General features: G+C 34.8%; 1 protein-coding gene across 2 annotated transcripts in view; it reads right to left on the bottom strand.

The window, feature by feature from the left end:
- Positions 1-1,444: 1,444 nt before the first annotated feature.
- PDHX (pyruvate dehydrogenase complex component X) overlaps positions 1,445-16,161 on the bottom strand; it is a 38,298-nt gene continuing 23,581 nt past the window's right edge. Inside the window, exons 7-11 of one of the 2 annotated variants that reach the window (XM_052695247.1) lie at positions 15,893-16,040; positions 12,002-12,060; positions 8,651-8,809; positions 5,376-5,440; positions 1,445-3,309 (exon numbers count right to left, since the gene is read on the bottom strand). In XM_052695247.1, the coding sequence (XP_052551207.1) occupies positions 3,045-3,309; positions 5,376-5,440; positions 8,651-8,809; positions 12,002-12,060; positions 15,893-16,040 (696 nt within the window). In that variant the 3' untranslated portion in view covers positions 1,445-3,044. Of the gene's footprint in view, positions 3,310-3,359; positions 3,965-5,375; positions 5,441-8,650; positions 8,810-12,001; positions 12,061-15,892; positions 16,041-16,161 lie in introns of those variants that run through there. The other variant, XM_052695248.1, reaches the window with a different exon arrangement.

The raw sequence follows: 16,161 nt of genomic DNA, 5'->3' as shown, positions 1-16,161 counted from the left end.
ATAGGAATGGTCTCTAGATGAAATAAAAGCATCCATGTTATTTTATATTGGTGGAAATAAACATGTGGACCAAAAGATTAGGAGTAAGTAGTACGATGCAGTCACTTTGCACAAGTGAGAATCTTTAAGGCATTATGTTAGGAAGATTAATTCCAGAAATTTTATTGCAAAAGGAATACATGGCAGGAAGAAGAAATAAAAAAAGCCAAAGATTCTGAGAGTAAAATTAGGGATTGAAGTGTAACACGTACAATTCATGACTTGCCAACAATCACAATGTTCAAAATAGCTATCCTTTAGTTTTCCTAACTATGCCTCCTTCAGAGGAAAATTATACAAAGAAAGCAATTTTCACCAAGCATATCCTGAAGGCAGACATTTTCCAGCCAACAATAACACAGACCTCAAATTTTAATTTTTAGTGTTTTAACTCAAGAAAATAGAGGTTTTCATGGTATTTCTTGCTCAGGTACCTAAAAGAGATGTTGGCAGATGTCATTTTAAAGAATAAAACACAAAAGTTTGTACTTCTATGTGAAATTTTTACTCCAAGACAAACTTGCTTCAAATGTAAGCATAAGCATTTTACATGGTTCATTTACTGGGCCATTTCAACCATTGGCCTCATTACCAAATTATTGAATTCCTGAATAAAGAAAGTCATTGTTTATTATGATCTGTATGAGCAGCTAGTAACATCTCACTTTTGCTAAAGCTATAAATGTTGCTGAATGGTACAATTACTCACGGAGATGCATTTATTTGGGATCTGACTGTTACTGGAACATGACTAAATTCCAGAGAAGTCCTCCACAGGCTGATGACTGACAAATCACACATCCTTTTTCTGTCAAATGACAAGGCTGGCTAGCAGGCATACGTAGAGAAAACAGACTTAAAACTTGTATTAGCCTTACTGACAGATCTGCCCCGTTCAGAAGTTGTTTCAGGTTTGTTTAACCTGGAAAAGAAGTTGCATTGTCTTTACCTGTTTGTGTTAAATAAGGGAATAAGGGATTAGCACTCACATGAACGAAAAGGCACAATAAATGATATACACACAACAGCGCCTTTCAGTGGCTCCAAACAAAAAGCAATACATTGACTTGCACTGCATGAACACAAACACACAAGATTACAGTTCTGTATACACACCAGTCACGCAGCCCTTAGCTACGGCCAGGCAGGGAATAGATTATAGAAGTGCTGGGTTCACACACCAACACTGTTGAGAAAAGTCAATCTTCAGCACATAATCATGAATAGAATAGATCAGTGTAAAACTCCTGGAAATACCAATGCATATGTCCATTATTACACAGTAGACTAAGCCTGGTAATCGGAAATTTCTTTCCTCCCTATTGTCACAGTAACAATTTAGGAAATTCATGGCATCATAACAAGACAAAGCAGTAAACATTTAGTGAAAACGCTGAACTCAGCATTAACTGAAGTTTTTGTCTTGCAATTATCTTTTTAATTTTGGCAGCAACTCAATAAACAACTCCTACAAATCTGTAAAATAACCAAAACTTAACAAAAACAACCAGAATAATACAGACTCTCAGAATTCAACTGAACTTACATAATCAGGTTCTGTAAATGCAGTTACTTCATTACAAACACATACAACAAGTGGTTCCATATTTATCCATAGGAAGAAAACTATCTCTGTTCACTTAAGCTTCATGCCACTGAATACATTCCTCCAGCTGAGTTACCATTCAATACATGGCTAACAACAGATTATTTTATACCTACATCATTAATGCATTGGAAAAACAGAATTAATCAGCAAATTTTCAGTGTGCAAAAAAGGACCTTCTATACTGCAACCTCTGATCAAAGCCACTTTTTCTATCACAACAGTACTGGCACAATTGCCTTGGGTTTTAAGTTAACAATTAAGTATATCAATGAACACTCGAAAACAGTATTTTTCATATTTTGTGGTACTGAAGAAGATTTCTGAGTTGAGACAGCTGCTAAATTCAATGACTATTTATTTTTTTTTAATTAAGCCAAAGAAAACCTATTACTAATTAACTGGTACACAAAATTCTATTTTCCCCAGATGTTGGTGACATCAAACTAGAATCAATGAAATCTAAAACCAGTGAGATATCATCCATTTCAGACAAGTTTATTCCCATCTCTGCCCTCTGCGCGGTATGAAATAAAGCAGCAATCTTAAAATACTGAAAAAAGATAGATTCAGCTACTGTTTAAAAATGTATTAATGAGATCTAATTATATAAATGTAGCTGTAGATTCCATCAGGTTACTTCACATTCTGTGAAATTACATTTTTATCTAAGATCTAACTTAGTCTTTCTCAGAACTTCCTGTCATTTCTCTTCCCTATTCATCTCCACACTCACCTCGCTTTGCCTAGTATAGCTTAGAGTAAAGAAGATAAAGAATAGTTAAACCTGCAATGTTTAAACAAAATAAACAAAAACCTTTAACTGGTTTATAACTCCTTTGCTCTTATGTCAGAATTCACTGAAATCTTGGTTAAAATTTCACGAACTTTACTTCAGTCTAAGCTGGATTGTAAAATGTGCTAGAAATCTTTTGCAAACTGAAAGAAACTACTGCAGCAATTGAACTCAGTTACTCCAGAACCTCAGTATTGATCAGGACTCAGCAGCATATTGCTTAATTACAGTTCGTGCTTATCTCACTGTAAAAGCTAGATATTTAGCCCTTAAAAGTACCTCAATTCCCTTTTAAATTTTATATAATTTTTTTTAAGCTTTTCTTTACAGAAGAAATTTAATTTCTATGCACACGTTATGTGCTATTAATACTAAATGTTTAAAGAAACGTAACGTGCTAACTTTAAGGTCTTTAGCTTTACAATATAAAAACTGGTCACTGGAAATGACTAAAAGCATTAAAATTTATATTTTCCATGTTAATTCAATAAATTAAATATTTTAACTGCCTATCTCACACTATTTACTCTCTCTATTCTTACTTGGGGTTGTTTTTCTGTAACAGTTCTGTGCTGTCAAATCAGGAAGCAATCTTCACTGAGTTCAACACAAGGCGAAACGTATTGGATTCTCAATGTTGGCTTTGAAGGTTTCCAGAAACTTTGAAGCCAGTTCATCATCTACTACACGACCATCACTTGATAGAGTCACTGTCATGAGCTGATGCTGCTTAAGTTTCTCATTCCCTTCTTCATCTTTCACAATCTTGAGCTCTGGTCTTGCTCGACCCACAGCTAGGATGCAGGCCTGCGGAGGGTTTATGACTGCAATGAAGTCGTTGATGCCAAACATACCTAGGTTGGAGATACTAAACGAAAATGAAGCGTTACCATTAATATCAGAAATAACGTAATCCCTAGAAGAATAAAGGCTATATTCAGTGATTACTATCAGCTAATTTCTTTCTGATGGCCAATCGCTCATTAAGAAGCTCTGAACTGGATTTCAATTGGACAAATTCAGACTCTCATGGATTTGAGTTTTTTAATTACAACTAAAGCATCTATTCCTCAATTCCTCTTTCTTTACAGAACTATATCCTTGCATTACACTCTAACATACACAATGGCAGTCGCAACAATTTGTCTACCTGGGAATACACAGTAACATCCATAGTTCTTTCTATTTTCCTAAAAATATAGTTTTTCCAAAGAGGAATTGAATACACTGTAAGATACCACAACATTACCAAACAAAACAACTCCTGTAATTTCCTGTTCCTATTCCAAACCAAAAAATCTTTTAGAGCAAACCTCACAACTTGAAGTTAAAATGGCTGCTGATAACCAACTTGTATGTTTTCGAAAATCTAGCTATCACAGAGACACAAAAAAGCCTCATTACACTTTTCTCCCTTGTCTGTATCACCAGCTGGGAAGTAGTACATAAGGAAAGACTGGACCTTCGTGATAGCTTGTTTACCAGAGAAAGTTGGCCCACCATATCCTCCTTTCTGTTAGTTACTGAAAAAAAAGTGGAAAACAAAATTTGTGTGCCCACAGTTATTCTCCTGTAGGCAATTTTTGTTGAACTCTTTATCCACATCACTGATGCACCATTTCTATACACGTTTTCTATTGAAGGACTCACAGATTCTCACAATCACTCCCCTCCAGCATGACACACAAACTTACTCCAGGCAGTTGCACCTCAGGCACTTGACTATATATTAGAGCAATATTTCTGCAGAACAGAGTAATCTCTAGCATAATTCTCATCACTAACAATCAGATATAGAAGAACATTAACGATGAGCATTCAGACTCAGCATCCAAAAACTGGCAATGGTGAGCCGCGCTAAAATTTGTGTAACAAAAACGTTGTGACGATTCTGTTTATTCTAAAATACAGTATATTAATTTTTGGAAATTGAAAGCCTGGAAGGTCAGTTAAGAATTTATTGTGCAACTGTATCACTACATTTATGCAAATGTTTAACACAAGCTATTTATTTCCTACAACTAAGATTGCTATCTCTTTTTGCAGTTCATTTTATAGAAAAAAATATCTACTGAGTATATGCAATCCAAATTGTAGCTACACAGCTTTGCTATAGCAATTTTTTTTTTTTTTAATGTTTATTTATTTATTTATATCTCAGGAGACATTCTTCCAAAGAATGAATGCAAACGACAAACAAGGCATCACTGAACGCTCTGCTACCTCCTCTTCAACAAACCATTTTAAATATTTGTTTCAAAAGGAAGTATATAAACAGGAAGGGAAATGGCTGTTTACAAGGGTGGATAGGACAAGGGGGAATGGCTTTAAACTGAGACAGGGGAGGTTTAGGTTGGATATTAGGAGGAAGTTTTTCACACAGAGGGTGGTGATGCACTGGAACAGGTTGCCCAAGGAGGTTGTAGATATCCCATCCCTGAAAGCATTCAAGGCCAGGCTGGATGTGGCTCTGGGCAGCCTGGTCTGGTTGCTGGCAACCCTGCACATAGCAGGGGGGTTGAAATTAGATGATCTTTGAGGTCCTTTTCAAGCCAGGCCATTCTATGATAAATATGTTTTCCTAACTACAGGATGGAATCAAAGTAAAACAAACAAACAAAAAACATTCTTATGCAATTATGAAAAAATAGATGCAAAAACAAAAGTCAGAACTGCCTTGGTACAAAAAACTTGACTGTCTCAGCAGGCTCTAATGAATTTAACTTGCTGAAGATGTGTGCTAAGCCGCTAATTTTTCCCGATACTTGGCACTTGGACTAGGCTCATAATCATCCATCATAATCATCCCATGGAGTTTCATCCTAAATAGATCAATATTTTAAAAGGTAATGCATTGACACTTAGTAGAATCTCTGAGAATAAAGCAATTCTAAACTCACAGCGCTCTTATTAAACACTGCCAGGAAGTGTTACCTGAAAGATCCTCCCTGGTACTCTTCAGGTAACAGCTTTCCATCTCTTGCTTTCTTTGCTAGAGCCTAAGAAAATACAACAAGAAAAAAATGAGAAGAAAGAAATTCAAGCGTTATAACACTCGCATTATTTCTACTTCATTAAGACATTTTAGGTAATGTTCAACCACAAAAAAAGTCACCTGATTTTGGTGTGCACTGTAGTGACACTATTTGTAATTGCAATGATCAGTCAGACAAGACCAGGACACAAATCTTCATTTTTCTAACTATACTGGAGATTCAATATAAGATGTTTTGTCACTGGACAAACCTTGTTCCAGCTTTCAAAATAAAAGCAACCGTCTTTTCTCTGTAGCGTTTTTAATACAACAAAAATAACCTAGTGATATAATGATGAGACAAATACACAATATTGCCCTCAACATAACTGTAGGAAAAAATATCATCTAACACTTCAGAAATTTCTGTTTGCATTTTCCTTCTGGTTCAAAATAATAAAACTATTTAGAGTCTCCAAGTGGACTCCATGAATACGTACACATGTTCTACAGATTTTCTGAAGTGCCTTCTAGAAACCCTCTCCTCTACGGATGTGTTATTCAGGAATCACAGGTGTTTCCTATAAATATCACCATCCCAAGAGGGCATTCCTACAAACACTCATACCCCCTCTTCCCTGCAGTGGATCTCAAAGAAATCTCTCTTTGCTTTCCAGCAGTTTTCCAAAAATCATTTCAAGCATTTTCCATGAGCTTTCTACCAGTCTTCCTCCATCCCCCACCAATAGAATTTCTGTAATTTTCCAGCAACTTCAGAGAAATGCTTCCTAGGAGGTCTGCTTTCTAGAATTTTTCCACATATTTTCCAGCCTTCCACATCCCAGCCACATTCCACAGCAATTGCCCCAACATACTTCCCCAGTTTTGTGAAATAAAGAGGAGGCATTACTTTTGGAGCAACCTATGAAAATAAGCTTACAAACAACATATTCACAAGTACACCTTCAAAGCTTGACTTTATAACCTCTGTCAGTCATAACAGACAATTGCCAATTAAAAGCAAAACTGGAATTAACCAATTATAAATGTAAGTTTAGACGTGGCTATTCTATTCATTTAAAATCTTTGTGTTTTTAGAATACTTTCTTACATAGGACTTCACACAATTGAGCATGAACATAATAATCCTTAATTACTTCTAAGGTATTCATACTTTTGTTTCACCCATTTACAACTGTACAATATTTCAGAATTATAACCACCATCATAATTGATCAGTGATACAATACAGCTGCTGGTGTAACATTACTACTTATCCATATGAACTTATGAGTTTTATTGCGACATGAAAAGGGACCAACCCACGTGACAACTATAATTACTAACCAACTCATTATCTTTGCGGAAGGTTATTTGATAATGACTCTACCTCCACCCACACGCAAACAAAAAGATGCCAATTCCATCATAGTTTCCATTTATGACAGTCGCTTTTATCATTTTCTACCATATGAAGAAAACAGATTGCTTAATTCTTTTCATGGGTACTTTTCAACAGAAATAAAATCTTGGCACATCCTCTTGGCCTCCTTCATGAGGCAAGCCCAACGTGCACATGCATGGCAACATCCACGACATTGTTGATCCTGTTAAATAATATCTTCTTTTTATACAAACATTCTGAAAGGCCACAGTAGTCTAATAATTGCAATGCTTTCAACTTAGAAATAAACAAGAAGCTTAAAGGAATTTCATTCTAACACATTGCCCACTGAATAATTCAAGCTTATATCAAGTTCTGAAGAAGTTTTCAAAAATTCTCTTACTATGGATTTAAAAAGTTAAAAGAATCACAGAATCATTGAATGGCTTAGATTGGAGGTGACCTTAAAGATTGTCTAGTTCCAAATCCCCTGCTGTGGGCAAGGTTGCCAGCCACCATATCAGGTTGCCCAGGATCCCATCCAACGTAGCCTTGAATGCCTCCAGAGATGGGGCATTTACAGTCTCTCCGAGAAGCTTGTGCTAGCACCTCACACCCTTTGAGTAAAAAACTTCTTCTAAACATCTAACCTAAATCTCCCTTCTTAAGTTTAAAGCCATTCCCCCATGTCCTATCACAATATCAGACTGTAAACAATTTCCTTCTTGTATGTTCCCAAAAGGAGCACTGATTATTATTTTAGGCATTCATTCATCTCTGAATAATTACTGAACTAGAAGGTAATAACTATGGGAATAGTGTTCACACCATAGGGTCAATTTGAGCATATCAGCAATTGCACATCAGCAATTGCACTGAGTGATGAAAAATGAAAAACACACTATTAGAATGCATACGGCCTAGAAAGAAGTTCCACAACTAACATGAAGCAGGAGACATATAAGCAATCTACAGAAAGAATACACTTATCAAAACACAGTGAGACTGGTAGAGAAACAGATGCAGTTTCCCAGTTTGTGTCTCCCCGTCTGTGTGAGAGGTGCATATTTATTTCAATGTTTTATGGGAATCTTTTTCTGTTATAACTTTATTAATTCCTTTCTGGCAGTTTAGACTTATAATTAGTTAGACATATAAAAACACAGCTTGCGTCCAGTTTTGGGACAGTTTCATGCCCCAGCAGCTACTTTCATTGCATTCCTGAGATACTGAACGTCTTAGATGACCTCACTTATTAAATGGCATAGAACAGCCCAGATTGGTGCATTTCAACATTCATTATATTTTAGTCTGCCACAAAACATTTCTTCTATATCTAGCAACAACTGCCAAGAGTTCAAGTCACTAATGGGCACCTAGCCTATGCAAAATACTGCTCATTGGTACAAGGAGCTTAATGTTAACTTTGTAGTGACATTTTCAGCTGCATATTGAAAAGCTGTGGATAATGCACCGAGTGCAATAGAAGCAGCCTCAAAAAGATCTCTGGGATAAGGAGCAAAAAACCTCAAATTCAAAAATTGAAAATATAGAAATTACCCCGTGAGGATTACTGAAATACATCAATAGCAATAAAACACAGTAGTCAATACAGGTTTATTTTTCAAACAGTCTAGCCCAAATGCAATTAAATAACATGAGGGTTAAGTTATGGTTCATTAAAAATAAACAGCTGCAAAATTAATAATAATTAAATCTAAGAAACAGTGTTAGATCACTTTCAAAACTGCTTTTCTTGAAATTGATGTGTACCTGGGTCACGTTTCATTTTCCACTACAAGAAACTACACAGCTTTATATTCCTCAGCTTACTATACACTCAAGTCCTACCTTTGCAGAGGCAGCAATTTCCTGTATTCCTTTGGCAGGAACATCTTTTATGATTGGTGTAATGAGACCTCGGTCTGTTGCCACAGCAATAGAAATGTCAATGGAGTGCAGCTGCCTGCAGCCTTCTCCATCCCATGTTGCATTCACATCTGGCATTTGCTAGAAAAAAAACAAAGGGAAAGAAAAAGACAGCTGGTAAAAGAACAGTGGTGCAATCAGTTATCAAGAAAAAAGGAAAATTCTGTAAGACATATAGCTAGACAGATACTGCATCCACCCAATTAATTAGTGCATCAGATGTCTGTAAACAACGGCAAAAGAACAAGTCACATCTGTCAACAGGACTGCCACAAGCCAGAAAAGAAGGTAATACAATGTACATTATTAGTTTGATTTAAACTTACTTTGTCAAGAATGAATGTATGTCAAGTATGAATGTATATTCCAGGAACTGAAAATATGCAATTTCAAAATACGCAATCCAGTTTTTTGGGTTTTTTTTGGTACTACTGGAAGACTAACAAATTAACAAAAACCTCCAGATTCCTTCAGAAGTCACTGATACCGCCTTACAGACACTCGGCACACTAACTACAAAGCAGTGTTATTTCTCCCCCTAAATAAATCACAGGACATTAACTTGAAAAGTGCAAAAAACTCAGATTGTTCTGTACTCATGTATTATTTTCCAGCCTTATCTCAAGTCTGACTCTTAACAATGGAAGCAACAGAGTATGCTGCATGTCACTCAGCGTTACTGGGATGAAGTTCTCCTAACGTGCTTTGAAAGTCATTCTGTGCAGACTCACAATGAAGATTCAGATAACATTTACTGATAAGCTTAATGAGGTTTTTGAGTTTACCATATAAAGATAAGTCAAGTCATTGAAAAAAAAAAAAAAAAGCAAATAAACAATAAACAACAGAACAAGACACATAGGTGAAGTCTCAAGTAACTGCTCAGAGATACTGTACGGATACTACTTTCACTAAGGTCTGTATTAAGTGACCTTAATGAAATTAGGAAACTGAAAATTGATATCATATTGCAGGAGAAAAAGTAAGGAAGGAACACTCAGATAAGCTCCATTCACTGAGATGCTAATTAACGCTGTCATGTCACAAATTCTTTAATAGAAAAAAGGGAAGAAAAAAATCAAGTGCAAAGCTCAATAAAATAAAGTCTAAATTACACCTAGGTAAAGTTGGAAGCAGCAGATTACAAATGAAGAGCAAGGAATTGTCAAGTAATTAAAACAACCTTAAAACTGATTGACAAGGGTTGTGTTGTAAATATTAGAATTTCTTTTTTTTTTTAAATTAAGATTGTTTCCTGGAAGAAAAAAAAGTCTTATTTCATTATTTCAACTTCACACAAGAAAATGTCCAGATGCACTACATAGGAAATTAGATTATCTAATCAATGCATAAGTAAAATGGCTTTATCATTTTACATGAATCACGCTGCTCTTCACATATAGGTAGTGTAAGTCCATTACCAAATTGAGATGAATTTTGAATTTCTTTTAATCATAGTTACAAAAAGTTACATTACTCTTAGATTTATTATTTCAGACACATTTCTATGTAAGATTTTTCCATAAAAAGTAAATAATCAAAATGAACCTCCATGTGGAAAACTGAATATTAGAAATATTATCCCTAACTGAAAGCCAACAGTGTGTAATGTTACAAAAGGAAATGTTATTGAAATCAGAAAAGGTAAAATGACAACCTACAATGAGTTAACATGGAAAGTAATAGTTTTTGTGGAACTGTAAAACCCTCTGCTTCCTTTGTCCTCAGTGACTAGGACATGTATTCATACCAAGTATCAGCATTTAATATAGCACAACAGTGTAAAGTGAATAGCAATGCAAAATTATTTGAGAAATCTTATTCTGATTTACTATCTGTTCCATCACTGTGCTGAACCAATCTTTTACAGCATTATGAGAACTGAAACAGAATTACTATATGTCCATGGGAGTAGCTCTTTAACTTAATTTCTTCCTTCACATTTTAAATAGTTAAAACAGTCCTGTCAAATGAGAAAAATGGCTCTCACCCTTTCTGATGTTTTTATCTTATTGTGAGGTAATGCAACTAAGCAGAAACCTCACACGTAAGTTTTAGAGTTTAGCTGTTGCTCAAATCATGCAATAATATAAGAGAGTTTACCTCTTCTTTCACCATATGGCTAGAATGCACAATCACTGTGCAGCAAGGTCTGGGTACCAAGTCCACAGCAACACCACACTGCTTCAAAATCTGTGTTCGTTCACTGTCACATGTAACTATATTGCCTTGATAGCAAGGGCAAATTCCACAGGGATTCTTGAGGATCTAGCGTGGATTGCTACCAAGTTACCTTCTTATAACAGATCTATTCCATCTAAGAGTGGTCACTAAACAGCAGTATTGTTTCCTCACGAACCTCACAAATACTGGCCTTCAGGTTAGTCAGGGCTCATATCTCTGACTTATTCTAAAATTAAATGTAAACTGAACTCAAAACAAGCACTCCACATTCAAGTAAAGTCATAACAATTCCTTCTTTTCATAAATTTAGAAAATGACTAATTTCATATTTTTCCAAGTGATTTGGCACCCTCTGGACTCAGATCTTCAAAGCATGGGAATTCTTCTAAAGAATCATTTCTGAAACTTTTCAGTTTCAGAAATATAAGAGGTACTGGGAATGTCTTCTAAGCAAAATAACTGACAAATTGGAAGGCAATGCATTCAGTTCCACACAAAAAACAGGCAAGTACCTAACCAACACTGTGAAGCATATAGCTTGCCACATAAAGAATAGGTACTACTGAAATATAGAATCTTAACTTCAGGATGTATTGCAGTAGTTGAACCTTTACACATACAAGGGGAACAAATGACAACTTTCAGAAACAAGCAAAGATTGGTTCCCTGAAGAACATTTAATTCAAAGCACAAGTGACCAAGTACATCATTGAAATACATCTGAGCTAATACACAACAAAGGTGTAAGACTTCAATAAACATTTGTTTAAAACTTTAAGAAAAAAATAAAATAACCAAATACACTATCTTGCCAATTGCCTCAGCCTGCTGACAAAGCATCAACTGCTCTATCACCTGCAGAGTTTCTGCTCGTAACTGTACTATGAAGATCATTACCAAAAAACCTCACTTTTACAGTCCACAGTATAGACAGTGTGGAGAATTCTACTCACATAGCTCAGAAGAACTGACACTAAATGACAAAGTATTAGAAGCTTTGCTATGATTGCATTCCTATCTTCACATAGTCTTACAAAATACTCTTTTGCAGTTTACTATAAAATGTATTAAAGTCAATTGTTCACTTACCTTGAGAGTAACTGCAGCTGCCTTGATAATAAAATCATTTACAGATACTTTAATGTCATCTGAAAAAAGAAAAACACCATTGCCTTTAAGATGTGCTTATCAGACTTGTGTGATGACAAGATTCCAGTAAATCAGTAGATTTGCTTCTTAGAAACAGTGCCAGAATGTAACTCATCTTTATTACCATAAAAGTGAGAACCCTTTTCCTCTTCTTGTAACAAAAGGAATATCAGGAATGAAAAGTCTCCTCAGCAGAGACATTCCTTCTAGTTTTTTATATATAGTTAGAGCATTTAGAAACTTGAGTGTTAATACTCATTCCTATGACAAGTAGTCCATGCATGGTTTATACCTTTTGTATTTACTTTGCATGTAGAAAAGTGCTGTACAAAAACAATACTGCATGTTACTAATCTTCATGTACTTTCACACATTAGCTGGAATAATTGCAAATATCAGCTTTTATTCAGCCATGATTTAAAGGTATGTCATTGTCCAGTTACCCCTGGGACCTTATAATGTAAGAATTATGAAGGTGAAAGCATCTGTGAATCCTTAAATTGAGTTAACAATATATTTTAAACTGAGCAGCAAAATATGCAAGTAAGCAAGTGAATTAAGTAAAGAGCAATACTACATACAAGAAAAGTAGCGTTACCTACAAGCATACAAAATAACCTCCACAGGACTGGATTGTATCTGAGCATAAGAAACTGCATATAATTTACTACATTTGCTTTCTTCCCCTAAAATTTGGAAGAAGGGATAGAAATGATTGCTAAATATGTGCTGTATTATTTTTCATGAAGGTTTTAGGACTGAAGTACTGACTGGCAACTGCAGTAAAGGCTACAGATACAATGTAGAATATTCCATACCCGCTATAGAATTATCATGAAGATATATTGTATTTACATGAAGATATATTATATTTACACAATATTACATACATAATTCTCATAATAAGATGAATTTTTCAGCTGCCATCATGACAGCTGTCAGACAAAAAAAAGTCAAGAAGCAAAACTACTTATTTTTTTAGAATGTTTTTTGACATTTAATACACATACCTTTAAGAATACTTCTGTGAAGTTAAAGTTGTTTATAGACAACTGTTAAGTGAATTTCTCTTATGCGATCATTAATTTTGAGGATTTAACCAAGTGCCACAAAATTGAAGAGCAATACGTGCCACAAATAGCAATTTATGTGTAAGCAGAAACCTAGAATTCTAACATAACAGCATGAAATTTACACTGATGCATCCACATACCAGAAAAATCAGTCATGAAGGAGTACAAATCAAAGCAGTTCATCTGATAATATTTTACCACAAATAATCAAAAGTTCATAGTACGGATGAATGCAAGTAACCACTCCCATGACAATTTCATATCTCACTTCTTATGGCCTGCTACTGCTATTTACATGCTTAAGGCTGATATAATATCAACACTGCATACTTTTTTTTTTACATTAACTTTTGAGTAAAATGTCTAAAAAATAAACAAAGATCAAGTAGAAAAATGCTCTGGCTACTCCTGCATTCAAAACTAGTCATTCCAAACTCCAGTGAAAGGGAAGCAGCTCCTCTTCATCATTTAGAAAAAAAATTAGTTTAATTTGATTTAGGATCTCACAAATGAAAAATTAAGTGTGGTCTTATCATGCAACATACAAGTAAGCCTCCAATATCACCATTCTACATCTCTCTGTAGCACTAAGTGGATGAAAATACATTCACAGGATAGCCAGAGGAATAGCAAATGACTACGTATCTTACACACTGATGCCAAAGCAAAACATCTCTGTACTGCGATACCCATTGGAAAATACAACCTCAGTTCCTAGAGGTACCTGGATGATATGGAATAATTCCATAGAGGACTAAAATGAACAAATCAAATACAAACAAACAAAGAAAACCAATCCCACCATCCACAGATATATGTGGCTTGATTTACCATGAATACTAGTGAAGTTTGTCTTAAAAACAAGAAAATTACCTTTTGAATTTTGCTAGCATTGGTATTTAGAAAATGTACAGATGGGACAGTAAGATCCCAAAGATCCAGGCATTCTGTCTAGGGCAATTATGATTTTTTTCAGAAAAAAAAACAAAATACACCACTATCTTCTCTTGTGATGCTTAAAAAAAATAATAAAAGGAACAAATAAAGAAAACACACAAGAATAAATGAAAATGACTAAATGGCAACACCAGTAACTTTTTTGTTTAATCACTGAATGACTTGCCTAAGGAATGACTCCATACGACTTGCCTAAGGAATATCTACTTGTGGATCATCACCCAAAGGTGCAACAATAAAAAATTACTTTGAGATTATTAAGTTACAATATGTCACTGGTCATAAGTATTTGAAACCAGAAATTTTTTCATTAACTTGACGGTTGTCTTGAGAGACGACATGACAACTGTTCAGGAAGGTAGTAGTTTTCAGTGCTTGTCATCTCAGGGCAATGTACGCATTTTCGTGCCCCTTATTCTTACTTGCAAAGCACTCACTGCATAGCGTGCATTAAATAACTTATTAAAAAAATAATGTTTTGCCTCATCATACAGTCACTAAACAAAGGGCCTTCAGACACTTTTTTTAACTGAAGTAACAGGTTTTGCATTAGGCTATGAAGCATATGTGGACACGTCTACTTCATCAAACAGAACTAAGTAGTTGCTCGTGTAGACTGAACTACTGCAGTGTAGAAAATTAAATTTCATAAAATGGAATGAACAAGAAAATTAAATTTAGAAAGCAGCAGAAATATAAATTTGAATGCCTGGAATAGACTCCAAACTTGTAGGTATTGAAAATTCAAGTTTTGCAAAAATTAAGCTATTCTTTCACCGGCATTATAAATTGAAGCTATCAAAAGATAAATTAATCAATATTTTCCTGATTTGATTTGAAAAGGGAATTGCTTATAAACCTAAAGAAGAAAAAGATTTACATTCAGGATTTTTTGTTGTTCATTTTTATGAAGTCCAAGAAAAAAATACTCTTAAAATTTGACAATATATATATATATTTTTTTAAAGTCATTTCAGTGAATACAAGTTGAGACAAAAAGGGAAAACTTCGTTAAGTAAAAATATTTTAATATAAATAAAAGTGCAAACATTATGACAATTATGACAATTTCTACTTTATATATTAAGGCTGTAATCCAATGTGCATTTCAAAATTATCGTTTTCTGTATGAAAGATTTCTGTACACCTATCAGCTTAACATAGTTTTAAGCACATATGCAAGTTTCAATGAAAGATATTTACCGTGTCTTACTCACATGAGTACCATTACTCTGTCTTCAAGGGGAATTCACCACACGTTGGCTGGTACAGGCTAAGAACTTTCCTTACAGTGGATAATGCCATTTTCAACTACAATTTTTTTTCAGTGAACTCAGTAAATAAGCCAGCAAAACCAAAAGTTTTATAACAATGTACCTGAAGGAGAGTATTTTAATTTGAAGGAATTACATTTGAAGGAATGTACTTTAATTTGAAGCTTCCCCTGTTATCCTGCACGGATAATTTGAGTTTCAACTGTAAATAAGCTAAGTACTGCATCTGGATGGAATGAAACAAAAATGTAGTGGACAACACATAGTTCTCTGCAGCTGTCTTCAAAGAATCGCATTACTCAGCAAAGTAACAGCTCTATTTTCCTGTATCTTATTGGAATTGGATAACTTGCCAAGATACCTTAAGATTACAGCTTGAGTCTGTATACAGGACACCAAGAAAGATTATTGGAATATATCATGTTCTGTCCATAGAAAAATCTACATTTACTGGACATGAGATGATGTGAACAAGACAAAGTACACATTAATACCATGTGCTACAGCAGATCAGTTAAATCACTAACCTTTAGCCAATTCGCTTCTTAATTTCAAAATAGCATCAATGTCACAGTCAGCAGCAGCATATGCATGAGGTATGGTAGTTTTAGACTCTGTTAATCTCTTCGCAATAACTCTTCGGATGTTGCTAGCTGGTATTTCTGTGAACGTACCCTGAAAGAAACCATGTGCTACACACTAAATATCAAGAAAACAAATATACATTCCCCTCTGCTGCAACAAAACTCCAGCGTTGATGCACTTTGAGCACCTCAAGATCAGATATGCATTCCAA

This window comes from Tympanuchus pallidicinctus, unplaced genomic scaffold (genome assembly GCF_026119805.1).
Source record: "Tympanuchus pallidicinctus isolate F22 unplaced genomic scaffold, pur_lepc_1.0 scaffold3, whole genome shotgun sequence".
NCBI classification, from domain to species: domain Eukaryota; kingdom Metazoa; phylum Chordata; class Aves; order Galliformes; family Phasianidae; genus Tympanuchus; species Tympanuchus pallidicinctus.
Note: the sequence above shows the minus strand (reverse complement) of the source record. Positions and strands in the feature narration are given on the sequence as shown.